General features: G+C 42.5%; 1 protein-coding gene across 2 annotated transcripts in view; it reads left to right on the forward strand.

The window, feature by feature from the left end:
• ADAMTSL1 (ADAMTS like 1) overlaps positions 1-20,274 on the forward strand; it is a gene marked incomplete at its 3' end in the record, with an annotated part of 404,822 nt that overhangs the window by 189,015 nt on the left and 195,533 nt on the right. For both annotated transcript variants that reach the window (XM_080819725.1, XM_080819726.1), the window contains 2 exons: positions 13,105-13,406; positions 19,549-19,678. In XM_080819725.1, the coding sequence (XP_080675851.1) occupies positions 13,105-13,406; positions 19,549-19,678 (432 nt within the window). The remainder of the gene's footprint in view (positions 1-13,104; positions 13,407-19,548; positions 19,679-20,274) is intronic.

Consider the following 20,274-nt stretch of genomic DNA (forward strand, 5'->3'; position numbering starts at 1 on the left):
CTATGTTTTGAGAATCAAAAATCATCTCATCTAAGATCAAGCAGTTTAAATATGATCTGTAGATCATTAAGCCAACATAAGGGATGTTCAAGCAGAATAAGGTTGAGCATTAGAATTACAGGATGGAAAAAAAAAAATACCCACAAAAGCCTTTAATTTTAAGAATTGGCACATTGTAGAACTAAAGCCCTATACTGCCCAATCAGGCTTTACCCCACAATAGTCATGACCTTACTCACTTTCAACTCCTTCCTTTCTGGCTTCCTTCCCATCTACCCAAGTCATTCTCTTCCATCATATTCTCTGTGAGAGAACGCTTAATATAAGTTCTCTGGCTGATTAGGTATTTTAGATGACTGTGGAGAGTCCACACACCTGCTAAATTGTTCACATCTCCTAATGAAAGAAGCTAAATTTGCTCATAAGTCACCTGCTCTGTGCCAAGCTTTGCACCAGTTGCAAATACTGTAAAAATAAACCCAGTAGTCCTTGCCTTCAAGGAACCTTGAGTGCGTCATCACAGAAATGATAGGATTGTGTCCATAGTCCTGAAGGCTGGTCATTTATCTGCAGATTGAACAAATGAGCGAGCTGAATTTTAAAAATGCAATTTGGTGTTTTGGTATGCACAGCATGATAGTGTTACGGATTTAAAAAGAAGTGTAAGAAAATTATTTATTGAATTCCCAAATTCTCTCCACTACGATATGTTCCTCTGAGTTAAAATATTAGCATAGTTCAGCTAGGGTGTGGTAATTCACAAATATGAGCATAAATGAGAGAAGAACGCAACATACATGGAAAGAATTGGGGGATGTTGATAGGAACTGATGTTTGGCAGATCATGATAGAACTTATTTGAATCTTTTGTTCCAAAACCAGTACTTGAGGAAGGATTATTGGATATTTTCACATAGCCAATGATCAGGTATTTTGTATATGTACAAAATACGTACCTCAGCAATCCTCACTTGTACATTGAGAAAAGGCTGCAGAAACCATAGGTAATTTCTTAAAATTGACATTTTTTTCAATACACCATGCTGCCGACTATGTGAGTCGGTGAGGGTTGAGTCTGTGTATTTGTGGGCTCAAACAAGGAGACAGCCCTGCTGAGATCTAAGTAAAAAGCAGTTTAATTATTGATCAGATCTCCGTACAGAGCAACAACATGCCCCAGCAGGGGTGAAGGGTGGGCTCCCATGACACACTGGCCTGGTGTTCTTCTTGAGTCCACCACCAGCTACAGGAGACCCTGGACAAGTCACTTAACCTTTTGGCTGCAATTTCCTCATTTGCAAAATGAGCATAATAACAAAGATTATTACAAAGATTAAGTTAGTGCCTAGAAAGTACCCAGTATGCAGGAAGTTCTCTTCCTTCCGTAACTTTCATTAACTGGGATTATGACTGGGCCTTTTCCAGCATCATGCCTCTTCCCAGAGACACTTGCAGGGAATAAAAACATATAATAGTCACTTATTTACAAATGGAGAAATCGAGGCAGATGTTGTATCTACTAGTATGAGAGAGAAAAGTACAATTTAAGCTGAAATTCAGCCAGTGGTGCCCCAGCTAACACCATCATCTTGCCTCTCTTCTGTATATCGAGCCTTTTTCTATTGTAAGCGTCACACTCCCAACAGAACTTATTCTAGAGGACAAAGCTTAGATACCTCTTTTTGAATAAAAAGGGACCTACAGGGAATTGCAAAAATTAATAAAGAAAGTTAAGAAAGAGCTTGGGTGGAAAAGCATCCTCTCTCAACTCTGGATTAAATAGAGTCGATCCCCATAGATTGCTCCCAACGTGCACCAAGACAGAAATATCAGTAACAACCTCAGCAGAGCAGACAGAGCCATTTTTATGTAGTCATTAGAAAAGGCTTTATTGCAAACCAAGAAGTTCTAAATTTGTCAGCCCCTCCCAATGCCTCCACTGATGGCTCATTCTGTAGCTACTTTCAGAAAACTAAATCTGAAGTATTGCTCAGCTCTGCCCCAGAGAGTGACAAAGACAAATTAATGGGATCCGCGTGTGCCAAAATAAAGTATGGATCCTGTCACCACCAATATATGTTAAGTCCATTAAGGTCATTTTTAATGAACTGAACTTTTCATTGGGAAGCTTTGCCAAACTTGTTGAATTAAAGGAAAGAAACCTTTACAAAGTTGCAAAATAAACCAATTTCACTCCACGTGAAGAAAAAAAAAAGGTCCACGGAAAGTATTCTGAGTTTACACCATTTTAGATTTTTATCAAAATCTGGGAAAATGATATGCATTAAAAACTCCACTTTGGTATTAAGTTGAAAACTACAAATGCACTAAAAGCATTGTAAGCTATAATGGCATGTGAGTCCCTGGGACATGGCTTTTTAAATAATCAGACCAGCCTCAAGGAAAAATCCAACTTTTAAATTGGATAATTTAAATTGTGTTCTGTGTGCGTAGGTTGGAAAAGCAATAGGAAAGGAAGATGATCTGAAACGACTCTCATAGCCTCATTTTCTGTTTGCGAAGACTTAATTTGGCTCCGTTTGTATCTGCTACCTACAGTTAGTGGCCTAACTCTTCTTTTTTCTGTGCATATTGAGTTTCAAAGAGTAGACGAAAAAGAGGAACTCTCCTTGGGTTCCCCTAACATAAGAACAACTCCAAAACGCTCCGAGCCTTCACTGGGTTAGCTGCCTGTGCGACAAGACCACGTGACATCAGAGTTATGGATAAATCACTGAAGGTAGCCTTCGGCTCACAGCTGCCCCCAAATCCTTGCCTTCTATAAAACAGCATTTTTATTGAGATTGAATCGAAGTGTGATAGACACAGAATTTAAACTTGCCTCAAGCTACATGATAACCTAATACCCCATCAAAACAAAATGAGATCAGTACATACTGCCTGAGTATAGCTATAAGAAATATAAAATGGAGAAGCCCACTACTGAATTTGGGCACAATACATTTTTTAAAAAGACCAAAAGAAACTTCCACAACAGGAAAAAGTTTTTGTTTGCTCAGGCCCATACCTGGAACGGAGAGGTATGATTTAATTTCTTTGAGTTTCAAGACTGTGTCCTCTTTAGCTTGCTTTCAGGCTTTAGACCCAAGAACCAACCCAATACCGACTCACTCATAGCATCAACTCTCACCATTCTGTGTGTCCACTCATTTGTTCATTTAAAAGTGTATATTTATTGAGTGTCTATTATGGGAAGTTCTGCCTTCACAGAGATTTGGTACGGTAAGGGAGAGAGTTATTACATAAAGATTCACACTTGATTTTCAGGGGCTGACAACTGCTATGAGTAAATGAAGAGGGGCTCTAAGAGAGTCTAACAGGAGCCCCGGCTGCTCAGGGGCGGGGTGGGGAGGGGCGGGAGGCAAGGGGAGGGGTGGGTCAGGAAGTCTTCTCTGAGAAGGGACTTGTCAGCTGAAGCCTGGAGGATGAGTGGGAGTTATTCCAAGCTGAGAGAAAGAAGGAGAGTCGTCCAGGGAGAGACCCACCTGCCAAGATCTTGAGTCAGGAAAGAATTACACACATTTAAGGAAGAGGAGGAAGACTAGTGTGGCTGGAGGCTAGTGACCAGGGGGAGAAGAGCAGGAAATGAAGAAGGAGAAGGGTATAATGTAACCTCTGTAAGTAGTTTGGCTTTGCTTCTGGGTATACTGAGAGACTGTTTAAAGTTTTACATTTTAAGATCCCCTCCAGCTATAGCATGAAGAATGGCTTGGTAAGGTAGGAGAGGAAAAATAAAAAACAGTCTAGTGGCTGCTGGGGTGGTCCCTCGGAGAGGCAGTAGCTTCAGTGGTCGTGGCTTACATGGCTGCCTGAGAGCCAATTTGGTGACGCCGTAAAGAGCACGGATTCTGAAGTCAACTGCCATGGTTTCCCATTTATTTAGCAGTAGCGCATTAGAAATCTCTGTGCCCCAATGTTATCCTCTATAAATTGGGATGAAATAGTACTGTTAAAACATAATTTTCAAAAAAGTAAAATTGTGATCCATATAAATAATAAATTGAGCATGTGTCAATGTTTTTATTTAACTCCTAAATCATTAAGGGAACTAGTTGTAAAGTTTTGCAGGCGAGGTAAACACAGCACCAGGCAAGGTAGGCGCGAGGCAAGATTTATTAAAGGCATCTCCGGCGAAGTTTCGGGGCTCAGGAGAAGGGGAGCCAGGAAAGTCACGCCAGGAGGAGGTCGGCACTCTCCGGCGAGGTTCCACGACTCGGGAAGGGGGAGTTGGGGAAGTCACACCAGGAGGGAGTAGGCGGGGTCTTTTATCGGGCCAAGGCAGGGCATGGGTTCACATCCATACATGGTAAGGTATTTGGTGATCAGAGGGTATGGGGGGGCGGGTCCTAATGCTCCTGTTTCCTGCATAGGTATCCGGTTACCTATGGAGACGTGACCTGGGCATACATCCTTTTGGCGGGAGAGTCAAGGGTTAAGAAAGTGGGGGCGGGGGGGGGGGCTGGAAGATGGTGGCCCAGTGGTCATTTCTCTTGTTCCTCCTGCATTGCCGACCCAACGCTAGTGAATTGTTGAAACTTGTTCAAATGAGAACTAGATTTAGAAAATCTGTATTTTCTACCCAACCAAAATCCTTTGCATTGACATGAAGAGAAAAGAAATTTCCATCACTATGCATTGGAAACATTTGTGTCATCACAGCCCTCTACAAGGAAACCTCTGTCTAGCCAAAGACAAAGCCTCACACCTCCATAGAATTCGACAACCTCCCACCCTGAAAGTCTCCAGGCAATGTCAAGATTCCATTGAAAGCATCTCTTTCACTCATTTCACAACGTTTCTGACAGTATCCATCTCCTAACAATGTTATAATGAGTTAATATATAGAAAGGGCTTAAAGCACATCAGTAAACATTAGCCATTATTATTGTTGTTGGCGTTGTTATATCAAGGTGGTGGTAGTGGAGATGGAAAAAAGTACATGAATTTCAACATACATTTTTGGGGGAGAATTGATAGAATTGGGGAACCATTTGGAAGCGAGGAGTTGGAAAAAATGAGGCGTCAAGAATGACTCCTCTAACTGCGTACTCAAGCAATTGGATAGCTAATAGAATCACGTGCTGTGATGGAGAAGATTGGAAGAGGAGTAAGATACTGAGGAGGGAAATCAAGAGTTCCATTCTGGCTATTTTTGGTTGGAGAAGCCTTTGAAATATCAACGTAAAAGTGTCAGGAGAGAGAGCGATGTACAGTGTACAGAGCATGATACCTACTAGCTGTGTGAATGACTGCAATTTCCTCGTCCATCTAGCAATCATTAAATGGAGGTAAGAATAGTTCTTACCTGGTTGTCATTAGGATTTAACAGTTTTTTGTTTGTTTGGTTGGTCGGTTTTAAAGATTTTATTTATTTATTTGACAGAGATCACAAGTAGGCAGAGGGGCAGGCAGGGGCGGGGTGGGTGGGGAAGCAGACTCCCCGTTGAGCAGAGAGCCCAATGTAGGGCTCCATCCCAGGACCCTGAGATCATGACCTGAGCCAAAGGCAGAGGCATTAACCCACCGAGCCACCCAGGTGCCCCGGATTTAACAGTTTTTATTAATAAAGCTCTTTGGGTAGTGGCTGGCACATAAGAATTGGATAAGTTTTTGATAAATAGATTAATTATGTTAAATTAGTGTTTACTCCTTTCAAAGACTAAAATAGCTCCCAAGCCCAAAACTTACCAAAAAAAAAAAAAAAGGAGGAGAAGAAGAAGAAGAAGTAGTAGTAGTAGTAGTAGTAGTAGTTTGGGTATAAAGCTCAGAAAAAAAAAAAAAGATAGATAAAATACTTAGAAGTTGCCCACACATTGGTGGTGTATGAAACCAAGAATCATTGAACACATCAGAAGACAGCTCCCAACAGAGCTCCAAGGCACGGCAATGTTTAGAGTTCAAGGACAGAAGGAAGACCTAGAAAAAGGGACAGAGAAGGAATTGACCAGAAAAGAAAGCCAAGAGGTGATTGTCACGTAAGTCAAGAGGATAAAATAATTCAAGAGAAAAGGTATGGTCAGCTGTGTGGGATCCCGCAGGGAACAAGAGAGCTGAGGGCACACTGGGAAGCGCAGACACTACAGGGCCAGGATTCTCAAAATCTGATGATTACCTGTCTTTCTGCTGGCTTTTCTCTTACAATTAAAGAACAAACTCCTGGTGGTTGACAAGAGCCCTCCTTAATGAGACTCGTTCTTATACCTTGTCGGGAACCATATGGAGGAAGAGAGGTCAGAACTGCAAGACGAGTGTGACAGAGTCCTCAAGGATGCGGCTGTGGGCCTTGACAGAGCCCCTTAATCTCCAATGCATTGGAATTCTGAGAGAACTCTGATACCCCGCAGCGTTTCCTTCTAGTATAAAGTCTCTTTGAAAGGAGAATGTGCCCTTTAATTCAGCCAGACTTTCTTCTCCCACTTCCAGCACTGAGTGCTTCTGCAGGAAAGTCATGGAGACATTTTTTTTTTAATATTTTATTTATTTATTTGACAGAGAGAGAGAGATCAAGCAGGCAGAGAGAGGGGGAAGCAGGCTCCCTGCTGACCAGAGGGCCCGACGCGGGGCTAGATCGCAGGACCCTGAGATCACGACCCGAGCCAAAGGCAGAGGCCTTAACCCACCAAGCCACCCAGGTGCCTCTCATGGAGGCATTTTTGCAAAGGCCAGCTCCCTCTCATGGAGCCCAAGAGGGCATCATTATCTTGAGAAAGTAAGGTCTGCTTCTTGGAAAAGGCCACTAAATATAGCTCTCCTGCTACTGCCTTAGTCTGTGTGGAGCTGGGTCCTTCCTTCATCCATCTATCTATCTATCTATCTATCTATCTATCTATCTATTTATTTCTCTCTTCCGTACCAGCCAGGAGCATCAGACAGGGCGGCGCTTAAATTTTTTTCTCAAATAGATATATTGGTGTTTGATTCAAAATCCTCATTGTGTTCTGTTATTTTAATTTGTGGAATCAGTCTATGCTTGGATAGAATCGCTTCCTAGTGATGAAAGACTCTCACCACCCACGTATGATACTTAAGGATTTGAGGAGCTGATGAAAAAAAAAGTGGTGCTATCAGATGTTTTGTGGAGTGATGTCCTGGACACCTTTGAAAAATTGTGCTTGGAGACTTTTTTTTAAGATTTTATTTATTTATTTGACAGACAGAGATCACAAGTAGGCAGAGAGAGAGGAGGAAGCCGGCTCCCTGCTGAGCAGAGAGCCCAATGCGGGGCTTGATCCCAGGACCCTGGGATCATGACCGGAGCCAAAGGCAGAGGCTTTAACCCACTGAGCCATCCAGGTGCTCCTGTGCTTGGAGACTTTAATATGAGTTGCATAACTAGCAAGAATTACTTGCAGCTCCAGAGAGTTGTAAGCGAACAAAAGTAGTTGAGAAATATTTTCATAATTCCATATTCAGGTCAAGTATCCTTGACTAAAGATCTTTCACAATAAGTTAGATTGTTATTTATTTGGAATGATTTAGGTGTGGTTCTAAGTGAATGGAGAGGCCTATTTTGGATCAGTGTTCTCCCAAAACATTAATGCCCTAGCTATGTTTTTGAAGAATCGTTTGGAGGTTGTCTTGGTGCTAAGGGTTTTACAATTAATTCTAAAATCCCTAAAGTGATTCAATCAGAGTCGCCCTCCCTTTGTAGGCTTCCAAAGGATTTTGTTTGTTGATTTATTTTGGAGGGTTTTGAAAAAATCTTTTACTTTGAGAGACACTAAACCAAAAAAGTTAACTTGAGGTCTTTGATCTCACGTAAAATTGAGACAGATGAAAGAAGGTGTCTCTTGTTCCATTTTCCAAGTTTCTGTCCCACCCAACAGCAATTTGTTTTGTTCAAGTTTCTAAATGCCTCTTCAGGTCAGATGCGAAAAATGCCTAGCTTTGGTTTAGGAAACTGCACCTTCTCCTAAAGATTTTACTCCATGAATGGGGGTTGCTCAGAACCAGGAGGGGAACAAACTTTTCAAAACTAAAGAAAAAGAAAAGAGAAAAGAAGATTGCTTTCTATATAGATGCGGCAATGTAGAAAAACTGCGTCGTTCCTAACAAAGCGTGGTGACTGTTTTTGTCCCCAAATGATATATTTATGTAAAAGACTCTCTGGTTAATGTGGGGTAGAATTATTTATACAGTATTTTATTTTTCCAATATACTATTTTCCAGATCCTTCTGTAGCCACTCGCTAAATGATCAAATTTTACAACGGGGAAAAAGCCAGGATTTTCCTGCATTTATAAAATGAACATCTGTCCAAGATTTTGTCTACTTCATTAATTAAGGAGGGTATCAGGAAGATGTTCCGACCAATTCAAAGGACATTTCAAAGAACCATACATATTTAGGCAAATAAGATGTTGGAATGGATTGACAAGTGGATGCAAAATGGGTCTGTCCACAAGACAGCAATTGCATTCCACTAGACACAATTAATCTGTAAGTCTGTGGGCAAGAATGATTTGCATTTTCCATTTTCTGTAATTTGTAGAGTGTAAAATAGTTCACAGTCAATGCGAGATTGCAGTAACTAGGAAGGAGATGCTTGACAGGGTACCCACTAACCTCTTAGGTCTGTGTTAAAGCCTTTTATCATTTTCCCTCCACTATTCAGTTCATTCCCTCCTCTCTTCTCACCCTGAGATCCTGCCACGACTCTCATAAAAGAAAGAGGATGAGGAAATCTGCAAAGCCTATCAGATATCTAGCTGAAATATAATATCAAAAACTAAGTCAAAATTAAGTATTTTTTTAAAGATTTTATTTATTTGAGAAAGAGAGAGAGAGAACATGAGAGGGAGGAAGGTCAGAGGGAGAAGCAGACTCCCCACTGAGCAGAAAGCACAATACAAGGCTTGATCCTGGGACTCTGGGAACGTGACCTGAGCCGAAGGCAGACGTTTAACCGACTGAGCCACCCAGGTGCCCCTAAGTATTTCTCATGTGATTTCCTGTAAGTTTAAGTTTGTGTTTTGAAACTAGAGACTGAGTTGAGGCTGGTAGGAGCATTACAATAACACCCCTATAAAATTATTCTTATTTTGAATAATACCAATGATTTTTTTGAGGGGAGGGGATGAGAGGGATGGGGTTGCTGGGTGATGGTCATTGGGGAGGGTATGTGTTATGGCGAGTGCTGTGAATTGTGCAAGACTGATGAATCACAGACCTGTACCCCTGAAACAAATAATACATTATATGTTAATTTTAAAAAACTAATTTTAAAAAATAAACATGTATAAGAGAAAGGAGAGGAAAGTAAGAGGAGAAAAGATAAAGCTAAAAATCTTAGGGGAGGCTGGCTGGCTGGCTCCGTCAGGAGAGCACACGGCTCTTGATCTCGGGGTTGTGAGTTCAAGCCCCACACTGGGCGTGGAGCCTACTTAAAAGAAAACAAAAAACAACTTAGTTATAGACCATGTGTGCATAACAGTGGAGCTGAACTCTGGCTAAGATCTGCAGTGACACAAGATTAATTAGCCAAGAGTGAATGGTTTCTGTTTAGCACTGTATTAATAAAGCAATTGTTATTATTATTTTGGTCCCTGCTTCTGACTTCATAATAGCCACATATAAACTAAACCACGTTGGGATTTTACAAGTGAATTTGATTATCACTGCTTTCTGTTTCATAAAAGGGACTATGGTAATACTTTCAATGAAAGGATAAGCATTTTGCTCATGAAATGAACAATTAAGCTGCAAATTGAAGACCAGACAGAAACATAAATCATCTATTTACCAGGTTTCTTTTTTAATTTCCTGGGGATGGGAAGACTATGTGCAGAAATGCTATTGGTCTCCTCTCAAGTTCAAGCCCTTCTCTGAAAGAACTCATTTATCCAGTCATTCTGCATTCATCCCCCAACAGTGCTGCTAACAAAAAGATCTTTAAAAGTACCCAAATTAAACTTCAATAGTAAGAGCTTATTCATGAAATATTTGTACATCAAAATGATTAAAAAGAAAAAAAAAAAGAACACAAAACCCTACTGACTACATTTTAAAGGTCCCACTTTAAGGATTCTAGCTCAGCAAGTACTAGGCAAACCGAGTTTCCTAAGCCTTACACGGAAACCTCCAAGCTCATTTGCCTGCCCTCTACCTGACCTTGCTTCTTTCTACTTGTGGCCAGAAAGCTCAAGATAGTAAACACAGAGTTGGGAGATCTAGGGATGTGGGGGAGAGTTTCGTATGAAAAACAGTTATTATTCACTTGGCCATTTGCTCTATTAGATATTTTTCTTTTGAAATACGATCTCCTGCCTTCAACAAGACAGAATATATTATATCATACAGTGTATGCACTGGAGAAATTAAGATGACTGCCAGAAGACAGCACTGCTTAAAAGCCAAATCATTTTTAATTGGTGTGAACTTGACAAAGACCTAAGGATAGTGGGTTGGGAGATAAGCCAGAAAGGCTATTTGACATTTGATAAGACTCTCGCTTGGGAGACATAAAATAAATGTTTATTGTTTTTGCTATTAACTCTAAAGGTCCAGATAATAGAAAAATAGCAAATGCCCATGTGTATGCCCACACACACACACAATTTATTTTCATTGAAATGGTGCTTCAAAATAAACAAGGTTCAAGCATTGCAATGAGTTCCTGAGGCTCCAGTAATGTGCCCTTTCTACTTTGTGTGCTTTTGGTATATGTTCCTGGTCCTGAAATGAGACCAAACGCAAAGTGGTGGACATGATAGGCAAGGAGAGCAGAGGGTTTGGTTTGTGGATCATTTATATTCCAGATTTCAGCTGGGATTCACTTTGGAAGATAAAACATGTATCAATTTAACTGCTTGCCATTCTTAGAAAGTTGTATATGCAGAAAAGATGGGAACTAAGACTTAAAATGAGTTTGAAGATCATTTATGAATCTTGGTGTGTTTGGTATCTCCACTAAAGTTCCTATAGCAGGAGTTGGGAAACTACAGCTGACAGGCCAAATTCAGACCTTTCTACTACCATCCTCCCTCTAGCTTTTATAAATAAAGTTTTATTGGAACACAGCCACACCCATTTGCTTACATATTGTCTATGACTATGTTCACAGCCTGTTGGCAGAGTTGAATCATTGCAACCACAAAGACCCACAAACAGGGCCCACAAACTCTATAATATTTTCTATCTGGCCCTTTACAGAAAACGCTGGATGATCCTTGTTGTCTTGTAATGGTCTCTGAAGATGGCTGTTAGAGGCGACAGAACATTAATTCTTCCAGCGTAGGAAAAGCTAATAGGGTGCAATGCTTTTTGAGATCTTGTCATTTTTTTAATTTAAAAATAAAATTCGGCACCACGTTACTAAATAAGAAACATTATTCACACACTATTGTCAAGGTTGGCGGACCCTTCATTTGCTTTTTGGTTTTTCTTACATACAAAATTGTTTAGTTTGCATTTTTCTTTATGTCTACACATGGGTTGTAACATTCAGTGCTTGTGTATTTGTCGTAATTCTTATTCCAGGAGCCATACATACGTGAATGTGTAAGTGAGAAGGTTACAATTAGTTTGATGGCAGGGTTGGGTTTTATATTTATAAAAAGTTCCTAAAACAGGTAACGTTGTTTAAAGAGAAGGAGACTTTTTAATTTTTTAGGGTACTATTTCCCCCCACCCAAGTTCTCTGGGTGCCAGAAGATAGATCAAGCATTCAAAGACAGGAGAGGGAGGTGACATTGTGATGAGAATTTCTTGGGAATAATTCTGGATGGCTCTTCCTCCCTCACCCACCTTCCAGACAAGGTTGTATGTGACCTTCATTCTCTCCTAGGGGATGGCTCTTCATGCATGCCTCAGACAGCGTGAGCTTTTGGGGGTCGGGGGAGTCTGGCTCTCCTTGCCAGCTCCAGGCACAGCCCAGGCTCAGGCCCAGGAAACATCTTTGTTATGATCCTTCCAATTTGAAAACTTGGATCAGTTTCCTGCTAGAACTTCTATTTCCCTAAACTAGATCTGAAACATTTGCACTTGCTAGGATTTAATGCTATAATCTTCTTATCGGTCCTTTTGTTTTCTGCCAAAGTCAAGGTTAAGAGACCAGGTTTGCATGCCTCCACAGCACGACTCTGTGAGAAAGCAGTAGGATCATGGAAAAATAAAAACTTTTTATTCCAAAGTACTTTTTTCCAGATTATTATACTAACTTGAAAATGTTCATAGTTCCCTCTGGACATTTTTCCTTAGACACCTCTCAAGGTCTTTGCAGTCATGGCCATTGTTGATTAGTGAGAGGCAGTCTTTTTTGGGAACTTGGGTACTGTCCCACATTATAGAGGAACTCAGAGAAAAACCAAATTCTCACTAGTGTGGCTTCTCTGAGGGGTTGGGGGAGAGGAGGGCTGTTGACCAAACTTGTACGAATGCAGAATTTCTCGTTTACTGTGCCACGTCTGTGGATTTAAATTTGTAGCATGGCTTTTCTCTATGATATAAAAAGAATTGTAGTCCACACTAATTCAAAGAATGTGTGAGGAACAAGACTTTGCTCCATTCTTGGAAACTTACAAAAAAAAGAACCCCTTTCTATATATAAATAAATCTTGGGAAGCACATTGAGCCGAAAAGCAAAAGAAAGTTACAGAATATGAGATCCAGATCAGAAAAAAAAAAAAAGAAAAAAAACCCTCCTTAAATATCTCCAAGGGCTTATTTTGTGATACTTTTTAGGATCAGTATTAGTCTGCTATAAGAATAGCCAGCGTCTTGCAGAAGGCACAAGTGCTGGGATTTAGAGAGAGAGAGAGAGAGAGAGGAGGAAGCGCCGAGTCCCTGCTCTGAAGAGCTAGCTAGTATCACTGTGGGTGCGAAGCAGGGAGAAAGCAGGTGGTCTGTAGCTGGAACGTCTTCCAGCTGGGAGTTCATCTGACACAAAAAACCAATCCAGAAACCGTGGCAAATGAGCTCATGAACTAAACTAAAGCACCCAACGCAGGACAGGGCCGCAGAGCCCTGAGCCCATCCCCGGACAGCGCTGGGCCGGGGGACAGGTGGGATGCCGGGCTCCGCAGCCCCCTGGCTCCCCCGCCTGGGGCTTCTCATCCTGTCCTCTTGTTTGCTTGCCGGCTGCAGGTTCATCCCCGAAGCCTGGTCTGCCTGCACGGTCACCTGCGGCGTGGGGACCCAGGTGCGAACGGTGAGGTGCCAGGTGCTGCTGTCTTTCTCTCAGTCGGTGGCTGACCTGCCTGCTGACGAATGTGAAGGGCCCAAGCCGGCCTCCCAGCGCGCCTGTTATGCGGGACCGTGCCAGGGGGACGCTCCCGAGTTGAACCCCGAAGAGACGGACGGCCTCTTTGGGGGCCTGCAGGATTTGGACGAGCTGTACGACTGGGAATACGAAGGCTTCACCACGTGCTCCGAGTCATGCGGAGGAGGTAAGGAGGGGGCCTCTGGCCCAGAGCCCCACCATCTTCTTGTCCTTTCCCTTTCTCCTCTCTCCCGGCAGGAGACTGTGTCACGTGACCGCCTCTAGTCCAGGAGCGATGGGGGTGTGGGGGGGAGGGGGAGGAAGCCCTTGTAAATGTAAGGCGCACTGAATGAAACACAGATGTAGTTCTCTTCGGGCCTGAGCGGTGCTCAGACTGTCCGCTGCGAGGGGCCAGCACAGCTCACGCTTTTGCTTTCAGTTGTCATTCTGATGTTTTGCAATATATCCCAGGGTATCTGACTGAGAGACTTGGTTGACGCTGACCTGGCAAGGCTCTCAGCTCTCAGTGTTATTTATCTGTGTCCTTGCTTCAGTGCCTGTGGTATGGACCAAGGCCCAAGAGGACAAAACATTCTGCTCTTCCCCGGAACGGGGTAGAGTTCCCTGATGGATTCGGCTGATTTCCCGAAGCAGTATCTCTTTACAAAGGGAAAAGGGTATAGGAACCGCACTTAACACCTTGGTTACCTGGGACCAGAAAGGACTTTAGAGGCTGACCCCTCCGCCATTTTACAGATGAGAAAACAAAGATCCAAAGAAGCTGAGTGACTTGAAATCACACAGCTAGTGAGTGACCCCTGGGATTAGACCTGCTATTGATCTCTTTCTCCGTCTAGAATCAGCACATCACACTTCTTTAGGCACTTAGAGAGTTCCTGAAGCTTGCCCCTTATGAATATTATTTAACTCGTGTTAAATGTGTATCAACCTGGTCTTTAGGGATATTCCTCAATGATAATAGATTCAGTGATCCTTTATTTCAGGTGTGATAATGAGTCCCGGGGTTGGAGGGGGGAGAGGAAGGCATTTAAGTCAATGATGAATTCTTCATGATTACGATCTTTCTTACACTTTAGAAAATACATCAGTTTCATAATGCCACTGCCTCCCACGTCTACCCCCAAGAGAGATTCTGATAGGTGAGAAATGCTGGCTAATTTCCTGGCAGACCCCTCTCACTGGCTATCAGTAAAACCCTTTTGGCATGTTAAGGTTCTGCATTGCCAGCAAAATTTCTCAACCGGTATTAAAAAAATATCAAAATTATTTTCCAAAACTGTTTTGTAAACCGTGACATTTTGGAAACTCTTTTAAAAAGCCTTTTGTCATTATTGAGAATGCACAAGTACTGGGGCCCAAAATGTTCACATGCACTTGAAAAGGAATGAATAGTGGAACAAGTACGTACTAGCAAAGAATCCATCTTCTCCATCAGATCTTTGAGCAAGCATTTAATAGTTTTGACCTTGAGGTTCTTGTTTGTTTCTACATCTTTCCATTTCAAACTGTGAAATTCTTAAGTGTTTTAATGGAGGGCCCTGTTATTTTTAAAACCTAAAATTTTCCATCTGATTCTGGAAGAGTTTCCTGGAACTCGGCTAATCTCTGTTCTTAAGGGGTTCTCCACACACACTGAGGACATCTTTTCTTCCATGGTCACAAAGGGAGAAGTGTTCAATAAAGATTCGAGAACCCCCGAGCCTGGGCAGGAACTGAGAAGTCCGGTGGAACGACCACAGCCAAATGCCCACAGTGGCTTCTTTCCAATATAACGTGTGACTCAGGAGTTCAGGTGGTGTGTGTTTATTCCCAATTTCCATGATCACCTGAATGGAACGATCATTATCTCTAGTCTAAAATGCATGTGCTTTGGAAAAAAAATTTGACTTGTGGTCTCTCAGTTATGGTTCTCAGTTACAAGTCAAGCCTGGAATTTTACGAGCAAATGGAAAAACTAGATATAGTCATGGAATAATAAATATCCAGATACCTTTATCTTTAAGATTCTAACCATTCTGCTGATCAACCAGGGGTATAAAACTCAAAGTGTAGAGAGCCTGCGGAATGTTTTTAATTTCAAATGTTTTCAGAAGATAACTGATTTGGATATAAGATTTAGATGGTTGATACACAATTGATCTCTGCCTGTAGGAACTGAGTGTCTTTGTATAACAAATTGTACATCCTTTATATCCAAGGCAGGGTAAAGTTACTGAAATGTCTTGTCTTTAACTGTCAACAACTTTACACACTTACCTACACTTATGTAACTGTGCCAAGGTAATATATTTACACCTAAAATGTTAGAGTTGAAAATTCCAAAGTGGTGAAAATATGCTTGGGTTATATGGCCCATATGATGCCCATATGCACTAAAAAATCATTTTGCTCCATGGGACATGTATATTTTGAAGTCAGTGTTTGGCAGTAACATTGTATTATCAACTTTGATCTTTCATCAAAATCTAACCCACAAGGTTATATATATTTTTGATCATTCTTGCTGAAACCAGCTAAAAGCATACAGGATTAACAGAGAGATTTTTAAATCAATTTTGGGTCGTAAGGCTGGTCGAGCTCATTTCATTGTCTTCCCTATCTCCGGAGCAGAAACCAGATAGACACAAAAGTAACCTTTCACCTAGCAGAGGTAGCAACCAGAAGGAACTAGTTAGTAATTTAGGCTGCAGTTGGTGGCTGTGTTTCCCCAAGCTGTCATCAAATATCATGGAACAATCATGCTGTTCTGGCAAATATAAACACCGCAAATCTCATTTTGTGGAAGATTGAGCCTAACCTGCTTGGATATGTGTCCCGCGTCCCACTATCATCTCCTTGTTATATTTGAATTTCCCCTACGTGAGCTCATAGTTGTGGTCAAGGACAGTGGCTTTGAACCTGAACAGCTTTATTATATTGAACTCCTCGATGGTAAAATCAGCATTAAAATGAGCTAAGGGAAAACTTGAAACTCACTTCAGCAAGAGTGAAAGGTGAAGTCTTTACCGGCCGCTCCCCTTCCTTATGAGTCCTCTCTCCTTTGATTCTGTCAAGAAAGGAAAACTGAAAAATCGTGAAGTACGGTACTTAAACATGTGTTCTGTGTTGGTTTAAAATGTCCTCCTAAGTGCAAATCCTAGCCTGTTTGGAAAGAATATGCACTTGATGAGCTAACTTCTCACATCCTGGCCCCACTCCACTGGGCCAAGTATGCTTTGACCTCACAGGTGAGGTCTCCACACACCCTCCCTCTTGCAACTTCCCATACTCCCACACTCCCCAGCTCCCTCCCTCCGTGCGCCTTCCCCCAGGCGTCCTATGCTTAGCATGCCCTGCCCTTGAGGCATTTTGCTCATCATGCCACAAAAATGTATTGTGTGTTGACCACAGGGCTGGTCCCAGATACTCCTTAATTATGACAGAGCTCTGTCCTTAGCTTCCCTCAGCACCCCAGGCCCCGCCTAAGAATGCCTAGGCAACTGGCCGCTGTGACAATGGCCATTTAACACGGTGTCAGAGGCCTAGTATTTTGTTTTATAATATGTTAGATTCAAATTTAGTAACTCTAGAAGGCCGCTTAATCTTGGCACTCAACCACCTCGGAGGTGATTTTTCTCTTGAGCTAAGATTTACTCGTTTGGGGTAATAAAACTTCGTGTTCCATATATCTAAGAGAGGACTATACTGAAGTCCTTCTAGAAACTTTAGCCCTTGCGACACTTGTTCTGTGCAGTCTGAGAAGGACCTAAGTGCTATGAACTAGGGATCCGCAAAGTAGAAACAGAGCACCTCCCTCACGCATCCCCACACCTGAAGCACTTTCCAATAGGGCGGATGACAAGACCTGTGATGGCTTCCTGCTGATGTCATCAACTCCATTTCATAGTGTTCAGTAGCAGAAAAAGGCAATCTATTTTAGAGCAATGTCTGCAATCTCTTGAATGTTACCCAGTAGGCAAATGAATTGAAAACTTAATTTCTTTTTTTTAAAAGATTTTATTTATTTATTTGACAGAGAAGGAACACAAGCAGGGGGAGTGGGAGAGGGAGAAACAGATTCCCCGCTGACCAGAGAGCCCGACTCAGGGCTTGATCCCAGGACCCTGAGACCATGACCTGAGCCGAAGGCAGACGCTTAACGACTCAGCCACTCAGGTGCCCCAAAAACTTAATTTCTGATAAAACCACAGCTTTAGATTCTGGATGGAAGAGTTCGCTTCCTCCAGCACCTTGTCATCATTACCTTAACAATGCCAGACTATTCCAGAGGGAAGTATCACTGATGATTTCAACAATTTCTTGTGAAATGTTTTGCTATATCATCATACCATAAATTTCAGATGGCTCATCCCAGCTGCAACCTAGAGAGCAACACCCTGTTGCCAGCATTACAGAATAGGATGGGGTAGCTTGAATGTCTAGTATAAATCGCAAATGCTCCACCCTGAACTGGCTGTGATATATTTAAATTAAACTTTGAAACTCATAAAAAAAAGTTAGAAAGAAGAAAATTTACATTCATGGCCTCAAGGTAAATACTGTGACTGATTTTTTAAAATATTTTATTTGTCGGACATCTGGGAAGAAGGAAAGGTGATTCAGATTCTGGCTTTCAATTGTCACTTTTTAGGGCGCCTGGGTGGCTCAGTCCGTTAAGTGTCTACCTTCGGCTCAGCTCATGATCCCAGGGTCCTAGGATCGAGCCCTGTGTTGGGCTCCCTGCTCCTCAGGCTGCCTACTTCTCCCTCTGCTTCTGCCTCTCTCTCTCTCTCTCTCCTGAATAAATAAATAAAGTCTTTAAAATGTTACTTTTTAAATTATAGTCTTGCTGAGTGACCTTGAAGCATTAGGCTATTGATTGCAGCAATAATTCCTTGGAGAAACATTGAGTAGATGGGAGAAAAGAAGCAACAGGGCTAACAAGCGTATGGCAGTCGTACTCTACTAGGTACTAACTGATAAAGTGAGACAAATAAGAACAAGAAAATGTATATTTATATATAAAACTAATTATGTGTCTTGTCACATGCTTTACCAAAACCACACACAAATATTTAGCTCCAGATAGATATACTTAGATGCACATATCTTTATATACACAGCTATGTGTGACTGAAAGCAGACTATCAACACTGTGCTGTCTCGCCTCTTCCTTACGCTGACTTTGCTGAAATGATCCCGGACAGATGTCTAGGTTATTCCCAAAGATCTCCAGCAGATGTAAGCAGCCTTTTAGGATTTTTAAATGTGAGCGCTGTCATTAAAAGCTCCAGCCCTAAGACACTGCCTTGCCATGTATCAACTTCATGACCTTAGCAAGTCTTTCCACCTTTCTAAGCCTCAGTTTCCTTATCTGTCAAATGGTACAAAAATAGTGCTTACTTCATGGGGTTGTTGAGAGAATTGCATGGTGCGGGTCACGCTGTCAGCATTTGGCACCTGGCTCATAATGTACAACCCATGAACTTTAACTCTTTTTATGACTATGGGCCCCAGAATGAAATGTCTGGTCATTATTATACCCAGCTAAATGTTTCCTTGCTCCATGAACGTTTCCATAAGGGGTCCTGCACACCACCTGGAAAGACTCGCCAGTAACCCTGTGCCAGTCCCAGCTCAAACTCCTGCTTTCCTAGCTCTGTGTCAGAGACATGCAAGTGTCAGTGGGAACATCGTTTCCCACAGATGTAGAAAAGATTGTGTTTCATGCATATAGTCATTGTGCCCCTAGTTCTCTTTTTTGTTCCAATTTCCAAAGCTGCCCCCGTCACTAAAGAAACGAACTAGATCCAAAAGGAAACCAACAAAGATTGGAGCCCCCAATCTTTGCGGGGCCCCAAGAGAACAGCCATTTACAGAATATTGGATATTAAAACTCAGCTCTTAGCCTCCCTTCCAAATACAACCATCTCCGGTTGATTTAAAATATAACATGTAAAGGTCTCGGGCCTTTTTTTTTTTTTTTTTTCTCACCCTCCTCTCCTTCTGCATTAAATTATCACTTCTCAGCTTTGGCAGCATATAACTTTGGTGGCATTTTCCTAAAGCATTTCATGAGTCCTGGCGCAAGCTCTCCCGTGAGGGATGTAGCCCTCCTCAAGGGACACGTTTACAGATGCCATAGCTCACGAGTACTTTCTCCCCAATGGAGCAATGCCTGACGAGATGGGCAGCCCTGGGGTTCATGCTGCAGTCTCTGACATGCAGCCAGAGTCTACCCATCACAGAGGCCTTCCACCAGCTGCCTTGTCCACACTTCATAACCCCACTCACGCCCACTCTGGCCTGACAGTGTGATTCATGCGCAGGTGTCCAGGAGGCTGTGGTGAGCTGCCTGAACAAGCAGACGCGGGAGCCTGCTGATGAGAACCTGTGTGTGACCAGCCGCCGTCCCCCGCGACTCCTCAAGTCCTGCGGTCTGGAGCCCTGCCCGGCCAGGTAAGGGGGCGCCGTGCCTGCCCTGCCACCCAGCAGCACGTTCCAAGTGAGGCGCTGTCCATGGGCAAGACCAGAACGCTTATTGTTCAAAACCCAGTGTTTTGAAAACCAATTAGCATCAGTTCAAACTTTTAGTCAAATCCACTTAAATGTAATTGGAAGCAGGGCTTTGGAACTCCAGCCCCATGGTCAGGCTCAGGGTCCAGAAGGCTCTGTGCACTGAAATGAGCCCCGTGGCGTGACCGGAACGTGCACGTGCCGCATTGCCAATGTCTCCCGAAGGGGACATGATGTAACTGCAGGCTTCAGGATCTCTGCCACTTTCAGGCTGGTTCGCAGGCCCTCACACCATGGTGATGGATTGGCTCACAGGTTGCCGGGCTCAAGAAACTGGAATGACTGGGTGGTATAATGGATCCACCGTGAAATCCGTACACACACAGCATGCAGATTCATTATAGCACGCTCTCCAGTGTATGTGTGTCATTCTGCATGCATAAAATCAATTAGAGCATTTCATTGGTCGGTCCTGCCTGGGTCTCCTTTTTACCCAACCTTGAGTCTCAGCTAATCAATCCAATCACTGGTTTAGTCCA

This window comes from Martes martes (assembly GCF_963455335.1).
Source record: "Martes martes genome assembly, chromosome: 12".
NCBI classification, from domain to species: Eukaryota; Metazoa; Chordata; class Mammalia; order Carnivora; family Mustelidae; genus Martes; species Martes martes.